At 34.0% G+C, this 17,460-nt stretch overlaps 1 protein-coding gene across 3 annotated transcripts in view; it reads right to left on the bottom strand.

Annotated features, from left to right (window-relative positions):
* The window catches only part of LOC148617082 (immunoglobulin superfamily member 10-like), a 40,525-nt gene that overhangs the window by 10,966 nt on the left and 12,099 nt on the right, over window positions 1-17,460 (bottom strand). For all 3 annotated transcript variants that reach the window (XM_088584384.1, XM_088584385.1, XM_088584386.1), the window contains exons 3-9: window positions 8,270-8,548; window positions 4,718-5,008; window positions 4,193-4,471; window positions 3,161-3,448; window positions 2,057-2,326; window positions 1,499-1,771; window positions 124-390 (exon numbers count right to left, since the gene is read on the bottom strand). In XM_088584384.1, coding sequence (XP_088440510.1) covers window positions 124-390; window positions 1,499-1,771; window positions 2,057-2,326; window positions 3,161-3,448; window positions 4,193-4,471; window positions 4,718-5,008; window positions 8,270-8,548 — 1,947 coding nt within the window. The remainder of the gene's footprint in view (window positions 1-123; window positions 391-1,498; window positions 1,772-2,056; window positions 2,327-3,160; window positions 3,449-4,192; window positions 4,472-4,717; window positions 5,009-8,269; window positions 8,549-17,460) is intronic.

Raw genomic sequence — 17,460 nt, 5'->3', positions numbered from 1 at the left:
ATACTGGATTATAGCAAGAGCAACATCATATACCTTTTAAAATTCATCTTTATAACAGATACCTAAATTATCAGTTCTTCTATATACCTACTTTAATTTATGTCACAGTTTAACAAAACTTACAAAGCACATTTATTGTAATATCTTTCATGTTGTTTCCTATGCTATTATTGGCTTCACATCGATACTCTCCAGATTCATTTCTCTTAATTGTAGAAAGGTTTAGCATCTGTGCGGAATAAAAAGTTTGAAAACGACCGGATAAATTTGATGTCCATTTGATTTGACAAGGCGGATTACAATCTGCCGTACAGTCTAAAGAGTCACCTTCACCTTCAGTAATGTTGAAGACCTTCTTGTATCTCGTAATATCAACAATTTTGGGTCCATCTAACAAACAAAACGTAAAAGTCATGCTTCAAAAATTAGGTTTTTAGAAAAATACATCACCGAGAGTATATATGAAAAAGGATTCTGATAAAAATGAAAAACCATTGGTAATATTTCAGGTTCTTTAACGAAGCTTTGTCTAGAAATTTTAAGTAGCTGTCTTTGTAAGAATCATGCAAAATCTGATACACCCTAAAAAGGGTACATATTTTTATTTTTGTAATTAAGTTGTTTTATGGGTCTATACTATGAAATGTGTAATTATTCATTCAAATCTGCCTGCTCTTAGGAGATAATCGACTTTAAAAATACAGTAGATTCTATTGTATTTGAGCGCCATTCACAGAATTACCTCCCTTAATTTTGAAATCTACAGTGCATTCTATATAATTCTTATCTCCTAAGAGCACGGGTTATATGAAAAACTAATTTCTGTTTACTATGACATTTCAAACAAAATATCAAAAATAAAAATATGTAGGCTTTTTACCCATGAATCACATTTTGCATGATTCTTAGATGGAGTACTACTTAAATCTTTTGCAATGTTGTTTGCGATTTTCTTGACTTGTAGTATTTTGTGGTGTGCTTGACCCTTTAATCACCTTAAAAAATATGCAGTACAACAAAATACAGAAAAGTCTCTATAGACCGCCATTCCGTTATATTTAAGATTTTAAAGAGTAATTAAAGAATTAAAGATTGACACGTTGAATAAATCAGTTTCCATGGTGCAGAATGATACACTGTAACGATCCACGGTCTCATGACGACGACTTTAAAACTGCTGTATGGTGATGACTTCAATCTTAGCAACATAACCTTCTTCCAGAAGCCTAAATCTAAGAAGCCTAAAACTCGATTCAATGACTTTTCACAAAAGTCATGAATTACATCGAACCTTGATTTGGGCATGGAATTCCTAAAACGTCTACAATGTAAGTATTGGAATTCTTTTTCTGACGATTGTGAGAATAACGTCTACACAATCGCCCAAATATATCCTTCATAGCAGTGCTTGTGTGATTTAATTTTACGATTCAAGATGAGAGACGTAGTAATATTTAAATAAGTTATTGTTTATTATTACTTAAATGACTATACTCACAAAGTACATTAACTTTTATGTGTTTCTTTCCTTTCGCGCCATTATCGTGGACAGCATCGCAAACGTAAATACCAGACTGATTTCTTCTTATTTTGGATATGGATAGTACCGACCTATTAGAAACTGTGTAGAACATTCCGGTGGCATTGATTCTCCAAAAAATGGCACAGGTAGGGTTACAATTGGCTGTACAATTAATCGGTCCTAACGATTCTCCTTCAGTAATTTGGATGGTCTGTTCACTTGGCTGAATTATCACCTGGTCAGGTCCGTCTGACCGAAAAAAATAATTTTGTTTTTAATCAATTACTTTTTGAAGGTATGTAATAGAACATGTGTTATACTTTGTGCCCTTTTTATCACTTATACATAACAATTTTCACTTTTACATAAATTTTTGACCCTTTCATCGAATAACGTATAAACCATTACAGTGTTTAGTAAAACAGCATTATTTTTTTTCTTCAAAATGTTCTATAGTTATAATATCATGAAAAGGTATCAATAATACTGTTTTTTTTTCACAAATTGTGTGTGTAATCAAAGAATAATACTCACAATTCACAACAACTTTGATATCTTTAGATTTGTTTCCAAGCGAATTGCTAGCTTCACATGTATATACTCCAGACTGACCTCGCGTAATGTTTGAAATATGTAAGTTAGAACTGAAGGAATCCACACGTCCTTTCTTTGTGATGCTGGACCTCCATTTGACAAGGCAAGTAGGATTACAGGCAGCGTCACAACAAAGTGGTCCCAATGTATTTCCCTCGGTAACTGTTCTTTGTTCATCATTTGGCTTTATAGAAATATTTCCAGGACCGTCTAATCAAAGTAAAAATAACATTGTTATAACAATAATGCGAACACAAATACATTGAAATCTTTGTAAACCGAACCCCGAATAAATCGAACACTTGCCTAAACGGAACAACACTTCTAGTCAGAAATTGGTTCGGTTTAAACATTTTCACTGTATATGATAATTGTTGAATCAGTAACATTAGATTAAGTGGCACTTAAAACGTTTTTTAATACATTCTTAATTAAAAAAAAATTGATTGATTGATTGATTGATTGTTGGGGTTTAACGCCCGAGCAGCAATATTTCAGGTATATTCAGGCGATGAACATGAAATAGATGATAAAATGAACATGCATTTAAAAACAAAACGCTCCATTAAGCATGAAAATATATGAATATTCTCCTTTTCAAATGTATGACTGAAATAACCATTCCCTATTTTATTTATTTTTCCTGTTGGCAAAATTCTAATCACTGTACTCGCCATTTTCCCGAGTTCTTTTTCTTATTTATCTCTTTACTAACGTTGCGAAAGAAATGCGCGCATCATGATTTTTAAATATTGCACAAAGCAATTAACAAGTGATGCGTGGATAGTTATTTACGCAGATGATATTTTACTTAAAACCCTTTACAATACTTAAAATATGAATCAATATAAAATTCAGATATAACAAATGGTAGACGTGACTCATGATTCAGAAATACACACAGAATTAAAATTAATAACCGTATTAATTTACCTTCTGTTTTGATTTTGAGACGTAAGAACCACATTAAAAGAACCTCATTTTCACGTCCAAAGACACTTTAAAGGTTTTGACTATTTTCATAAACATGTTACTATTACTTACATTGCACATCTACTGTTATCTCTTTCCTCTTAAACCTTTTTTTGTCATTTATATGAGTAGCCTGACAGTAAAACGTGCCAGATTGATCTCTCTTAATATCTGAGATGTTTAAAGTGGATCCAAAAGAAAGGTTATGAAATATCACAGTACTTCTACTAATGTCTGATCCCCATTCGATATTGCAAGGCGGGTTACAATCAGCGGAACAATGAAACGGTCCTAAATTATTGCCTTCAGTTACGTTGATTATTTCCTTGTTGACTGTGATATGTACTGTTTCGGGTCCATCTATACAGAAACATATCATTACAGAACATCAATTTTGTCGAAAAAATATATTAATTTTTTGAATGATAAATACAATCACTATAACTTGCGAGCTGACATGCAATCTGTTGCAGTATTACTTTTAATTAGATTTCTATTGTAATTCACAACTTTTAAACGTATAAATGAATCTGGGAAACTCTTTTATTTCATTTTGTGTTGTATAAAAGGAGGAGAGAGCGCTGTAAAATTCTCAGCTTTAAATACGAACAGGAAAAAATAGAGTAGGATTACCATTTGGCTCAGCTATATTCTTGTCTTGAATGACAGAGTGACCCAATTATAACTGGTATAATACAGAAGAACAAGTCTGACGACCATCGCCTTAGTAAGGATATGTTTGTCTTATTTTATATCGTTTTGGCATCGCGAAGGCTTTTAGTCCAACTAATATGTAATTGAAACTACCTTGAAAAAACAATCGTTTTTTCCATTGTTTTAGAAATGTATATTTTCTTTATCACGCCATTACAGTAAAACTTACCAATTTTAATGACAAATTTACGTCAAATCAGATAAGACGTTGTTATTAAACAGAATTAAGTCATTTTTGAACGTATCGACAGAATATCGTATCTCGCCCCATCGGGCTCACTGTTATATTTTGTGTATCGACTTTCGTTTTTCTGTATATATCTTGCAGCCTATGTCAATCTTCAGTTTCTAACTGATGCACATATATCTAATTAACCTCATTCTACTTACAATAAGGATCCATGACAATCACATTACTAGAGGATGATTTTAGACCCAGATCATCTTTAGCAACACAGGTCACGTTAACGCCTTTATGACTTCGGGTTAAACCTTTTACCACCAGTTCATCCCCCTCTCTTGTGCCATTAATGCCTTCATACGTGTAGTTCAGACTGGTTTGGACATACTCTGGCCATCTTTGTGCCATGGACTCACATGTAAACGTAATGTTATCGCCAACAAATGCTGTTTTGGGTTGAACAGATAACTGTGGTTTCTTTGGGTTGTCTTTAATATATAAAAAAAAAATGTATCAAACTGTGTTAAAAAACATGTATTCATTGCTTGTATTAACAAAGACAATCATGAGTTAAAAAAGAAGAGAAACACAAGTGATAAGAAAGTTATACAATTTAATTTTTGAGAGCATTATCAATGTCCCCAGGTTAAGGTCAAATGTCATGTCATGATATTTTTTTTTTTGGTAATTAGACTTTAAAAAATAATTAAACACGATTTTTTTTTATTGTCTACCTGTTACAATAAGGACAGCACAGCTTTCTGTCGATTCAGGTTGCGTTTTAATGGTCCTATAAAACCCTGCATTTGATTGGTTTCCTTGGTGAACAGTGATATTTATAACTTTTCCGTCCTTTCTATTAATAGAGTACTTAGATGTTTCAGAAATCGATGATAAGAAATAGCCTTTTGGAGAAAATGAATATAATACTGCCTTTAAAGGTCCTTCGACCTTGTAACAATTCTCTAGAGAAGTAGTCCATGTAATTGTTATATCACTGTCTCTTCTGGTTGTGAATGTCTGATCTAAAAGGAAACAAAGATAAAAGTGTACTCAAAGTTATGTATTGTAGGGCAAAAGTGGCATTGTAAGTTGAACTTGCTTTTTAAGGCAACAGTTACAACTGTTATCAGGGTCTAAATGAAGACAAGATTAATTCCCTTGACAATGTCTAGATAAAATATCGATTTCCCAAACATTTCAATTAGAGTGAAAATTCTGACACATATTTTCGATCTTGTATTTGCAATCGGTACTTTTGGTAGTAAGAAATTTTTAAAGTACATGTACCACTACCTTACCCGGGCCTCGATAACATTATTCAGTATCATTCTTATATAAGCATACATATATGTAATAGAAACGTAATTAATATTAATTTCAGAAACTGAAGTATGAAACTGATATGGTGTAACGCATCAAATGCACAATAGTATAAACCCTATGAAAAAGTAAATACTTAGTTCAGTTACCGTGGGATTTGTTACTTTTGTTTACGGGGCTTTCAAGACCTTTTTAGTAGGTGTGTAAACTTATTGAAGACATTTTTGGTGATCTCTGCAAGTATTGTCTATTTAAGCTACACGCTGGTGTATTTGTAACGTTTCTACATATTATCCATTCTTTTTATTTTTTTTCTTTTGCAATTACTGAACAAATCAGATTAAGAATAGATATAAATTGTAGGAACCTATTTTCGCTGCAACTTTAATGAAAACCGCGACTCTATTATTCATAATGTCGAAAATCATGCCATAAGCTACAGAATTCAGCTACAAATCTTAGAAAATCATAAAATTTGGTAAAAGTATGCTTTAGTGTTTCTCAAGCCTAAGCATTGCTAACTTGCTTAACAAAAGTAAAAATAAATACGTGTCCAGACATAAAATACAATATATACACGATTCGAGAACTTCTCACCAATTACTGTATTTTTTTTTTTTTTTTTTTTTTTTTTTTTTTTTTTGTTGTTGTTGATAAACACTACCAAAAATATCTGCAAAATGTTTAGCATTCACCTCAATATCAACATTATCAACAAATGACGGACTGATTACAACTTTGGAAAAACTGTAAAAGTACTTTCGTGGATACCAATTTTCGTGGTTAAGGAGAAATTCATCAGTCGTAGATTCTTGAATGCGTGGATTTGACGATTTCAACATACAAATGAATGGTTAATTCCCTTTTTGTCGGGAACTAAATTTCGTGGTTTAATAAACATTCGAAAAGCACGAAAATTGGTACCAAACGAACAATTATACTTTTAAAGTATAATTAAGTTCCATAAAGTATCATATAGATAAAGGAAATAATAAGGAAAAGGTGGTATTAAATAACGATCGATGATCAAAGAGTAATCAAGGGAACCAAGGTTATAGCGGTAATCAAAAGAATGTAATCCAGGGACAAAGACCAAACATAGAAAACTGACATACACAACAAAGAACAAAAAGTAACCAAAATCATACATACAAATAAACAAAAGTAAATGAGCCACTCGGACTCGGAACATGGACCAGGTGCACCGGTAGGGTAAGCGTCCTCTGCTTTTCTAGAAACACCCGCCGAGTTGCTCATAAAAAGTCAAGTCCGGGTTAGACAAACGAGGAAAGGCAAACTATGACCCGTTGAATAAATCAGTTTTCATGGTGCTGATGGATACATCATAACGATCCACGAGTTCATGATGACCACCATAAAACTTCTGTAGTGATGACTTCAATCTTGAAGTAACATAACCCTGTTCCAGAAGCCTATTTGTTAGAGTTCTAGCGCGATACAAAAAGTCTGCGTATTAACGGTAAGCTCTGGCATAACGTACGAGTTGTGATATGAACACTCCATACGCAGGAGCCGAAGGGATGTTGCCACAGATGAAAGGAAATTTCATCGAACATTACAGCCTGACTCTATTCTATCTAAGTACGAACGCACCCTTTGATACCAATATAGGTACAAAATTTGATATTGCTTTAAATTGGTGGTTCTGTCATATAACCTGGTACATGAATAGAATTGTAATTAGGCTATAACATGCACACTTGCAAATTGGTAATCATGACTTAAAAGGCAAATGTCACCATAAAACATAGGTCTCTGCAAACTTGTATGAACGCGATTTTATACATGAAAATTAGAAATATTACTTTCTAGAAACAAATACACTTACAATGCTATTAGCAGAAATAGGTGAACACATTTTTGTTCCGTACATGTTTTAATTGTACAAGTTATTGCATGAATGAAAAACTTGTGCATGAAATCACTTGTATAATGGCATCATACAATTTAATGTATAACCTTCACAATCCTTATTGTATAAATAATGACTAAAATAATGATCTCAACGCAAATAGCAACATCCTCTGCACTTGAACACAAAGGCCAAATGATGTTTGCGTTCCTATATTTTTTTAATTGAAAAGACATTTATAACATTAAGCGTATGCTCTGGGGACGATTGATATTGCTAAAAATTGAACGATGTAAAAGCAACATTAGGAGTTGAGTTTTTATTTCAACTACCTTATTTCATAAAACTACAAGTCTACGAGGTTGTAATCAGATTTGCGACTAAATTTATCGTGGCAAATCTTTGAATGTACTTTATCGTACAAGTAATCGATTTGTTCATTCACAAAATTGTATGAGTAGTTTCTTGTACAATGCAAATTGTGCAAGTTATAATAAATCTAAATTTTATGATCACATCATACCAGTAATGACTTGTACAATATTTTCATACAAGTAATAATTTGTACTAATTTATAAAATTTACACAGCATATGCATAAATTTATCGTGGTCTGATAATTATTTTTTTTACTACAACAAATTTCGACACGGTAACCACTTTTCAAATGAACAAAAATGAATAGTGACGTAAAATGTACCCACAAGAGGATTCAGGAGGTAAACTTTCCGTGATATCTTGTAATATGTAGACCACCTTTGTACATTTTTGTACAACACCAGTAGCCATTTTTATTTCTACATTGGTATCACTTAAAAGTTTATGTACACTTTAATGTTTTCTTATGAGCATGTGATTCTCTTTCATTTTTAACACATTTAAATATATTTAGAGGTGTTGCAGAATGTGTGTCATCGAACATTATAGCCTGACTCTATTCTCTTTAAGTACGAACGCACCCTTTGATACCAATATAGGTACAAATTTTGATATTGCTTTAAATTGGTGTTTCTGTCATATAACCTGGAACATCAACAGAATTGTAATTAGGCTATAACATGCACACTTGCAAATTGGTAATCATGACTTACCAGAAGTAAAGAACTTTTGTATTGATGCGTCTGAACATTGAGCTTCGCTATAACAAAATTTCAACTCTATAGTATATTCCTCACATCGTTTTAATTTGTCTGTTGGTATCAGGTAATCCGATGCAGTCATTATGCTGGGCAACAATTGCTGTTCTTTCGAATCTTTCAATTTCATGGATGTGAAATTAACATAATTGTTAGTTGGTGGTTTCCAAGATACCTTGGCTGTAAGTGCTGATTGGTTTACCTTGATCTGCATATCTTTTGGTTTTTCGAGAGCTTTCAGAAGGAAAATAACGAAACTGTTAGTAATAAATCTGTGTTGACTGTAATATAGCGAATAACCAAAAAAATAACAATAGTAATATTGATTCAAGTTAAGGAACGAAAGTTAGTTTTTATTTACCTTGTGTTTACACATGATATTGGAGAAATCGATCCGTTTTCGCTTCTCTATTTTTTTTAGTTCTGTCTACATGTAGATCTAGAATGTCTTTTTAAACATATCTTACCATTTTCTACTTCAAGGAGGTAGACCAAAGGAAAGCGACACTACGTCATTGGAACGTTTGCATTCAGCATTTTATATCAATCACATGTAAGCATCAAAATAACTTGGATTTATTTTTTTCTGTCTCAAATGAAAGCTTGACAGGCTTTGATGAAATTGAATATGATACGAACATAGTTATATCCCTTACCCTAGGCCTACCTTCTTAAAACCAACTCTTAAAATTCAACAACCCGTACTATGAAGCTTGCATTCCAAACAAATATGAAGAATAAATCGCGATAGATATTTTTCATCCTTTGCAGTTTCTTCTTTTCCGAGTTATACCGATGTAACAACTCAATTATTGTTTACGAAGGCAAATACAAATACTTATACATGTGTACATACGGATCAACTTGGGGTTTGTTTTCAATTATTTGCTTTTGGGGTTTCGTCATGTTAAATGGTGACCTGTCACAGATTGTATTTATTATTTTCATTTTGTGTATTGACTTATGACTCGATGGTATTACTGGGGTTCCCCTTCATAAACATTTATCATAACAGTTTATCTTATGTTTTTATACCATATTGCAACCCCCTTGTCCCTTCGTCAGTCTGTCCGTCCGTAACATATTTCTCAGCTTCTATTGTAAGGAATGCTTAGACGTTTGGTATATTGCTTTTGCATGATGAATATTTATTTTATCGTGTCTCCTCTTTTTAGGTTCCTCGCTCATCTACTTCCTGTTTACCGCTTGACTTTGTCATTTTCAGGTGGTACATAATGGAATATTCGAAAAAAAAAATTATAAGAACGAACGGAACTAAACCAGTTATTTTAATCTCAGTTTCCTTTAAGAAGATGACCTTAGATTTATCATTTAATAATTTAAGATTATTAACTGTAACGGAGAGCATGGTTTGACTCACAAAATTATACTCCAACACCGTGGATCGAACCCTAGACCGCTCGGTAACAAGCCAGCGACAAACCAATTTGGCTAAAGCATTAATCGGTTAGCCAAGTCAATTAGCTGGCTATTTAAATCTCTCTACCTACTACAACGCAGGTAGGCCGTTCTGCCACATTTCCTCCACCTTAAGACTCTTCGTACCACGAACGACACTAACACTAGCTCCTTAGCTAATCAAACCCCGTGGCTTTTCAGTTGTGCGCCAAATGTAACGGGAGAGCATGATTTGACTTGACAAAATTATACTCCGCCACCAAGGATCGAACCCTAGGCCGTTCGGTTTGTCGCTGGTTTGTCACCGAGCGGCTTAGGGTTCGATTCTTGGTGGCAGAGTATAATTTATGAGTCAAATAACTGGCTATATAAATTTCACTACCTACTACAACGCAGGTAGGCCGTTCTGCCACATTTCCTCCACATTAAGACTCTTCGTACCACGAACGACACTAACACTAGCTTCTTAGCTAATAAAACCCCGTAGCTTTTCAGTTGGGCGCCAAATGTAACGGGAGAGCACGATTTGACTTGACAAAATTATACTCCGCCACCGAGGATCGAACCATAGGCCGTTCGGTTTGTCGCTGGCTTGTCACCGAGCGGCTTAGGGTTTGATCCTTGGTGGCGGAGTAAAATTTTGTGAGTCAAATAACTGGCTATATAAATTTCACTACCTACTACAACGCAGGTATGCTGTCCTGCCACATTACATTGAATGTGTCCAGCTTGAGGTAAAGGACGCTATAGACAAAAAGAGGTTTGCTTCATGCCTTGACACAATTTGAAGGAGGAAAAAACACAAATAAAGTATACAAAAAACACCATGACTTTCATTTAAAATTGTCAACTTACCGTTTGGCTGTGGCTTCTCATATGGAATTTATACATTGCAGTATATCTGAGCTTTTTACACGGATTTTTGTACGATTTAAACTTCTTACAAATACGTTAATGAAACATAACTTATAATATCACTTTAAACGTTTTAGTTTCAACAAAAGAGTAAAACAGGTACAAAGTATTTCAGAACATAACAACAAAGCATAACTACTGTAAGGATACAGTGGCCCTTTTCACAAAAAAATAGTAAGAGTACAATTAGTCGTAAGTTATGACGTCACAATACTTTTATTTACTATGACGTCATAACTTTCGACTAATTTTACACTTACGCGTTTTTGCGAAAAGGACCACTGGAAACAAGTCTCTGCTTTCTCCGGCATTATTCTCACAACCAAAGTACACATCAAATGCATGGTTTAATAAATAACAGTATGTTATAATATGATGACAAATTGCATTAAAGCATACAATTTAGATTAGTGTAATTGAGAATTTCTGTTCAAAATGAATATTGGAACAGTGACATACGAAAATAGTTGGTTGTAAGTCAGTTGTTGTTAAATCGCCTGATCTTTACAATGATTTTCAGTATCCTCACAAAAATATAAGTATCTTGCTAATCTTTAAGCTGACCTGAGCCAAACAGGAGTAGATCAGTGGTTTAAGTGACTGGCAAATTCAGTGTAAATATCATTTATTTCGGAGTTCTCTATATCTATTTCAAGGTAGCAAAAAGTGAGTAATGGATTCATTACTACCACAAACACAAATTAGGGAATCTACTAGATTCAGGAAAAAATATGAAGTGTTCATTTAATGAGCTATAATTTATTCGCAGTCTATTGTGAGCCATTTGCCCGATCTTCGATTAAAATAATAATTAAACGGAGAATTTCTGTTGGACTTTTGTAAATAATCTTTAAATGTCTTTAATGAGAATTATTACGTATACTTTGAGGTAATTTATTCCACAACTTTATCCAGGATGACAGAAAATTTTCGGAATATAATTTTGTTTGAGTACGACTTCTCCAAAGTATTTTGAGATTGGCGCGTGTTGTGACCTTGTCATTCCGCGACTTAATTAGGTACCCAACCCCGTAAATAAACCGGTGTCTTGTTTGTAAAAAAATATGAAGTTGAAATAATTTATGATGTTTCCGCCTTACCGAAAGTTTTTCCTACCCAGTTTCCTCATTAATTTTAGCTATACATGTAAGTTTCGTTGCCCCTGTTATGATTTTAGTTTGTTTGTTTGTTTGTTGGGGTTTAACGTCCGAGCAGCAATATTTCAGCTATATTCAGACAATGAACATGAAATGGATGATAAAATGAACATGAAATGAAAAAAAAAGATGGGTCACAAGGATAATAGGGTCGACAAATTTTGATTGCCACTGGAAAAAGGGGGATGGGTAAGGTTGGGCAATTTTGCCTCCTGTGGCGGAGCGCAAAGGTTCCTACTCCTATCGAATACCACAGCAGGGTTCCTTAACGTGCGAGGAACGTGGCATCTTTCCCAACACGGGACACCACTATGGTTTGCGGTCAGGTTTTCCGTATTATAGCCTGACAACCCCAGCATGTAACACGCCAGGGGTACCCCATTCCACCACCTGGGGCACACATCCCAGTTGCTCTGTGGGCAGAGCGCCTAGCCCCCGGCTAGGTTTCTGAGCACTATTTAGTCGCCTTATACGACAAGCTTAGCGCTGCTGCAGGCCTATTGTTTTAACACCCGGGCATGCACGGGGCGTTATGATTTTAGCAGCATCACGTTGAAAATTCTCAATTTTATCTACAAGAGACAAAGAATTTATTGCAGTCCTAAACAACACCCCCGTATTCAATATTAGGCCTAATGAAACTGATTTATTCTCTCTATTGTAAATCTATCGACAGAGAACTTAATTAGGTCTTCTAATAATATTTAGTCTTTGATATTCCTTTTAACAATGTAATATATGTGGTCGCGCAATTACCCAGTATTGATATTAAAATCTCTAAGTGAAGTGTGTTCATGACCTGTCACTTCTTGAAGTTCGTGATGGTTTATTTTAGTGGAGGGTGTAACAGCTTTGTATGATTGCGTGAAAGGACAGACTCAGATTTTTTGCCGGTTAAATTTAACTAACCATTTTTTCAGACCAATTGTGGGTTCTATCGATGTTCTTGTTCAAGGCCTCTACAGGGTCTATGGAATTATCTATTTCTGGATACAAACTTGTATCATAAGCAAAAAGATTGATAGACGCACCGATTTCATCTATAATGTCGTTGATAAAAAGTAAAAGAGTAGGGGTCCTACTATAGAACCCGGGGGACTTCCTGCCAATCAGACCTTTTCCCGTAAGGAAATTCTCTGTTTTCAGTCGGTTGGGTAGTTTTGACCCAATTTAAGAAATTGTCAGATAATCTATATGTTTTAGCTTGAATAATAACCCCTTATGCCAAACAAGGTCAAAGACTATACCAATACCACAAAAAAACTCTTCTTCCCACTGTCCAGTGCTGGGCCAAAGTCATATGTCATACAAATACAGGTTGATTAATCGCGGAGACACCACAAGTAAATCCTGACTGGTACTGGTTAGGAGTTATAATATAATCTAAGCAACAATTATGGACTATCATGTGCTTGCTTCCAATTATTTATATGAAACATAGCTATAGCTAAAGACAAATTCTATACAAATAGAACTTTAATTCAGAATTAGCCTCAGTCTGTAAAAAGACTGTAACCCATCAAATCGGGACCTCTGACTTTGGTAAATTTCAAACATCTCAAAACATATTCCACGTCGGTTTCAGAAATATCTACATTTTGCAGTAAATTGTCATTTTCCACAAGTGTTTTGGTGGAGACTATCAGACCCAAGTTCGGTTTGAGCCACATAAAAAAACATTAAATTACTCATCCTTTTCCACGTCTCGTCATACATTAAGAACAGATCGAGGAATCTCTGAATATGACGACTTTAGGCCCAGTATGTGTTATTACTTTTCCACAAGTTTTTCGAAGCCACATTTTCGTTCGATAACTTATTTAACAGATCATCATGACAGGCTGTACGCGCATTCCTTATTAAAGAGGCAAGTTCGTCCTAATTTTTTTCGAAATTTTGCCCAGTCATGCAGCCGGATTGAACGTCTTGCTCTCCTAAGTCTTCTGTTTTTTCGTCGAACGTTCTTACGTATGTCAATGGTAAACCATAACGGCTAATGTTTTCAAACAGTGACTGTCTGTTTGGGATAGTAGATTCGGCCACATCTAGTGTTATATTCGATTCTGATTAATATCATCGGTATTGAAAACAAACTTTCAGTCCAAATCGCCTAAGATATGTTAACCTCGTCAAAGTTACCGCGATTATTAGCCAATTCGAGTCGGTTTAGGAACATTAAAAAATCCTACTGGATAAAATAGGACTGTGATACCGAATTTTTTTCAAGTAATAGTGGTCCAACTGCAATGTAAGGAAATAATTGATCGCGTTATTAGCAAGAATAAGGTCTAATTTCGAAGTCGAGTGCTCAGTAAAATTCGTCGGTTCGTCGATTAATTGCGTCCAGCTATAACACACCGACATATTTCGGATTTTCGATTTGTTTTCTAACTATTTAGAGGAGTATAAAACATCCCTTTCAGGATAAATTAATCATTTTGCTTCATCTGAAGCCATATCGCTTTAAAACCGTCCCTCCCTTTCAATTTATAATCTTCAGGTTGGCTGCGAAAATATTGTCTTTTAAGTAGACGATAACTCCACCACCATGATTTTGGGGTCCGGTATCTCTGTGACGCGGCTGCTGTAAAACGATTAATTCAATTAGACCGTATGATTAGCAGCGTTCAACAATGATTCGGTAAATGATAGGATGTCAAGTTCAATGTATTTGGTTGATATTGAATCTAATTTTGATATCAAACTTTGGACATGTATAAAGGAAATCAATTTAAAGAATATTACGTAAATATCGGAAAATCTGACGTTCCCTCCGAGGAAACATTTGACATTTCATCAACGTCACGAACATGATTCGGAGAGGGATATGTCTCAATATCCTATTGAATAAGTACATGTAGGATTTGCTGAACGAATATCAAAAAAGTAAAAGTAAAAACGAAATTAAGAATTTACATGTTTGAATGTTCTTCAAAAATCGCCATGATTACAATAATGCTCATTTGTTCATAAATAGACATTTCACAGACATAGAAAGACATATACATGTAACAATTCAAATAGCCTGTAGCTCGTTTGACAATAACCAAATAAAATAAAATAAAGTAGACACAGACAAATTAAATGGGTTAAAGCGCTTGTCCTATGGGTGTAGCTTGGTAACAAAAAAAACCAACTATCATTCTATACGGCTCTTTACCAATACCCATTATGTTACTACAGAGAGATATATCGAGAGATGAGATAGGTAAACAAAAGCAACATTTCAGTACAATTCAATCATCCTCGGTATGGATTTAATTTGACTTTCGAATCAAATACAAAAATATTAGTTTTGTATATTGTAAATTTCGATATGCTGTACACGTGTTTCAAGGAGTAACCTCTCATCAGCAGCATTAAATCAAATATGTAGGAAGATCATAATCAAAACATTAGTTGGTATACAAGAAGTACTCATAACCAAATCTATCGAAAGAGGGAGCCAAATCCATCACCGAGAGGTTCTACCATATGCAATGCAAGGAATGAAGCCTCAGTGTATAAAAGGTTTAAAGTCCTTAAAAAACAAAAAACAAAAACAAACAAAAACAAAAAACAAAACAAAAAAAGTTGCAGAAAAATGAAATTACGGGTAACAAGAAAATGCACAGTGAGAAAATGAAAATGGTACATGTACATGTGTTGCTTCCTAATCAGTACATGAAACGGTATTAGACATGTCAGATATCATTAATTTTAAATGACCGACCGGAGACTAATAGAACCATACTTGATACTGAGTTTTAGTGGTAGGAAGAGTTGTAGCAACAGAAGCCCAGAGCAAGTTCTACAACTAATCGAATTTTTAATTTCTAGTAGATTGTAGTATATTATTTGATCAAAGAAATTCAAAAACAGAATAATTACGATAGGATAGCCTACATGTACAATAATTGGAGACAAAAATTTCAAACGTTTCATGGTCGACATCATAAACTCGTTGGTAGTTCTAAAAGTGGTGAACATCCGCTATAAAAACAGACTTGTTTTCTATGAGGAAGTTTCCTATTTCGTATCAGTCATAATTGAGATCGGTAACAACTCGGGTGTTTATAGAAAAACACAGAGGACACTATTTTCTATCCGTTCTTCTGCCCATTAAGCGGTGTCCAAGTTGCTAGTTTATTCTAAGATTTGAATAATTTAGTACGTCGTCTGTTTTCTTGTTCTAGTACGGATTAGGAATATTCTATCTATCATTAACATTATAGTATCATTCTTTCAACCCCCGGAGGGGCACCCACGGATTTTAGGAAGGCAGGCTACGCTTAACAAGATTATCTTCTATTCAAATGGCAATTACATTTTATTTACCAAAATAAATAGTCTCAAAATTTAAAGTATGTACTTGTTTCGCCTGTACATGATTCCTTCTATTGTTCCAGCCATGTAGAAAATTAACACATAGTGGCCTTATACAAACGGTATCGATTCCATGTTTTTTTTCCTAATCGAGGTGTAGGGATAACTAACTAACATACCAAGTAAGAAAAGGAAGGAAAACGGGAAAAAAAACGATATTCTCAACACAATGTTTAATAAAAAGGCATATTTTTGGCCCTTAAATATTTAATGCAGCTAATTGTATGTGCTACATTTATGGTACTTGTGTATTTTGACATAAAATTAAAACTTTAAGTTATTCGAATGTCACTTTTACATAAAAATTAAAATTTATTCGAAATTAGTTTTACAGAAAAAAATAGTGAATGTATTGTAGAAAGTTATATGGAAAATAGTTATAACATATATTTAATGGCTAATAGACGATAGACATGCGGAAAGCAAATAATACAAGTCAAATATGTGTAATGTTGCTTTCACACTATTTAGGTTACAGACCACCAATTCAACCAATGAGCATTTGGAACGTATGCAAAAATAGTCCTACGCAGAAATTACCCCTGTTCCTCATAGTGCTGTGAAAAAAGTTCTCATCTTATTTAAAAAAATTAAACAGTTTCTGAAAGGAAAAACATTTCTGTACATTTTATAGGTGCATTTGGCTTCTTGTGATGTGAAACCTAATCTCCATAATGATTTTTAAATATACCCCTATCTTGTGAAAACACTGGGATTTCCCATGCTATTTATAGACCCTTCACTTCCGGTGACCAGTACTGCACTGCAAGTCTGCTAACCCCACATGCCATTCTGAGGATTGTGAGCTGACATATGTAGAATCATGCTGATATATAGTCATCTGCAGGTTAAAGTTAAGGTAAAGTCCAGAGAAGCCATTGAATATTGTGAAATTAGCATAGAAGCTTATGGGAAGTGGAATTAGTGGTTTTTAGCCTTAAGCTGAAGCCATGGCAAAATGAAAAGTTTCTTGAAATAGCTTTAAACTACTTGAAGATCTTGTTAACTTTGCCATGAGAGGAATACACTACAAAAATCCTTCAAAATATGCATTTGTTTAAGTTATAGGTCCAAATTATGGAAAATTGGTCTTTTTGGCTGATTTTTATGTCCTATCTTGTAAAAAGTGTAGAAAATTTAGTAAAAATATCAAATATCAAACTTTGAGGGCTATATTTACCTAAATATGGTAGTAATAAGCACTTGAAATCAAGTTTTGTGTAGATTTGAGCAAAAATTAGGTTAGAAATGAGGAAAAACTCACTTTCATTACTGCGGTTAAGGCCATAT

Source organism: Perna viridis, chromosome 5 (assembly GCF_037379345.1).
Source record: "Perna viridis isolate PV_CMFRI_1.1 ecotype Kerala chromosome 5, ASM3737934v1, whole genome shotgun sequence".
Lineage (NCBI taxonomy): Eukaryota > Metazoa > Mollusca > Bivalvia > Mytilida > Mytilidae > Perna > Perna viridis.
This window is presented reverse-complemented; position numbering and strand designations above follow the sequence as displayed.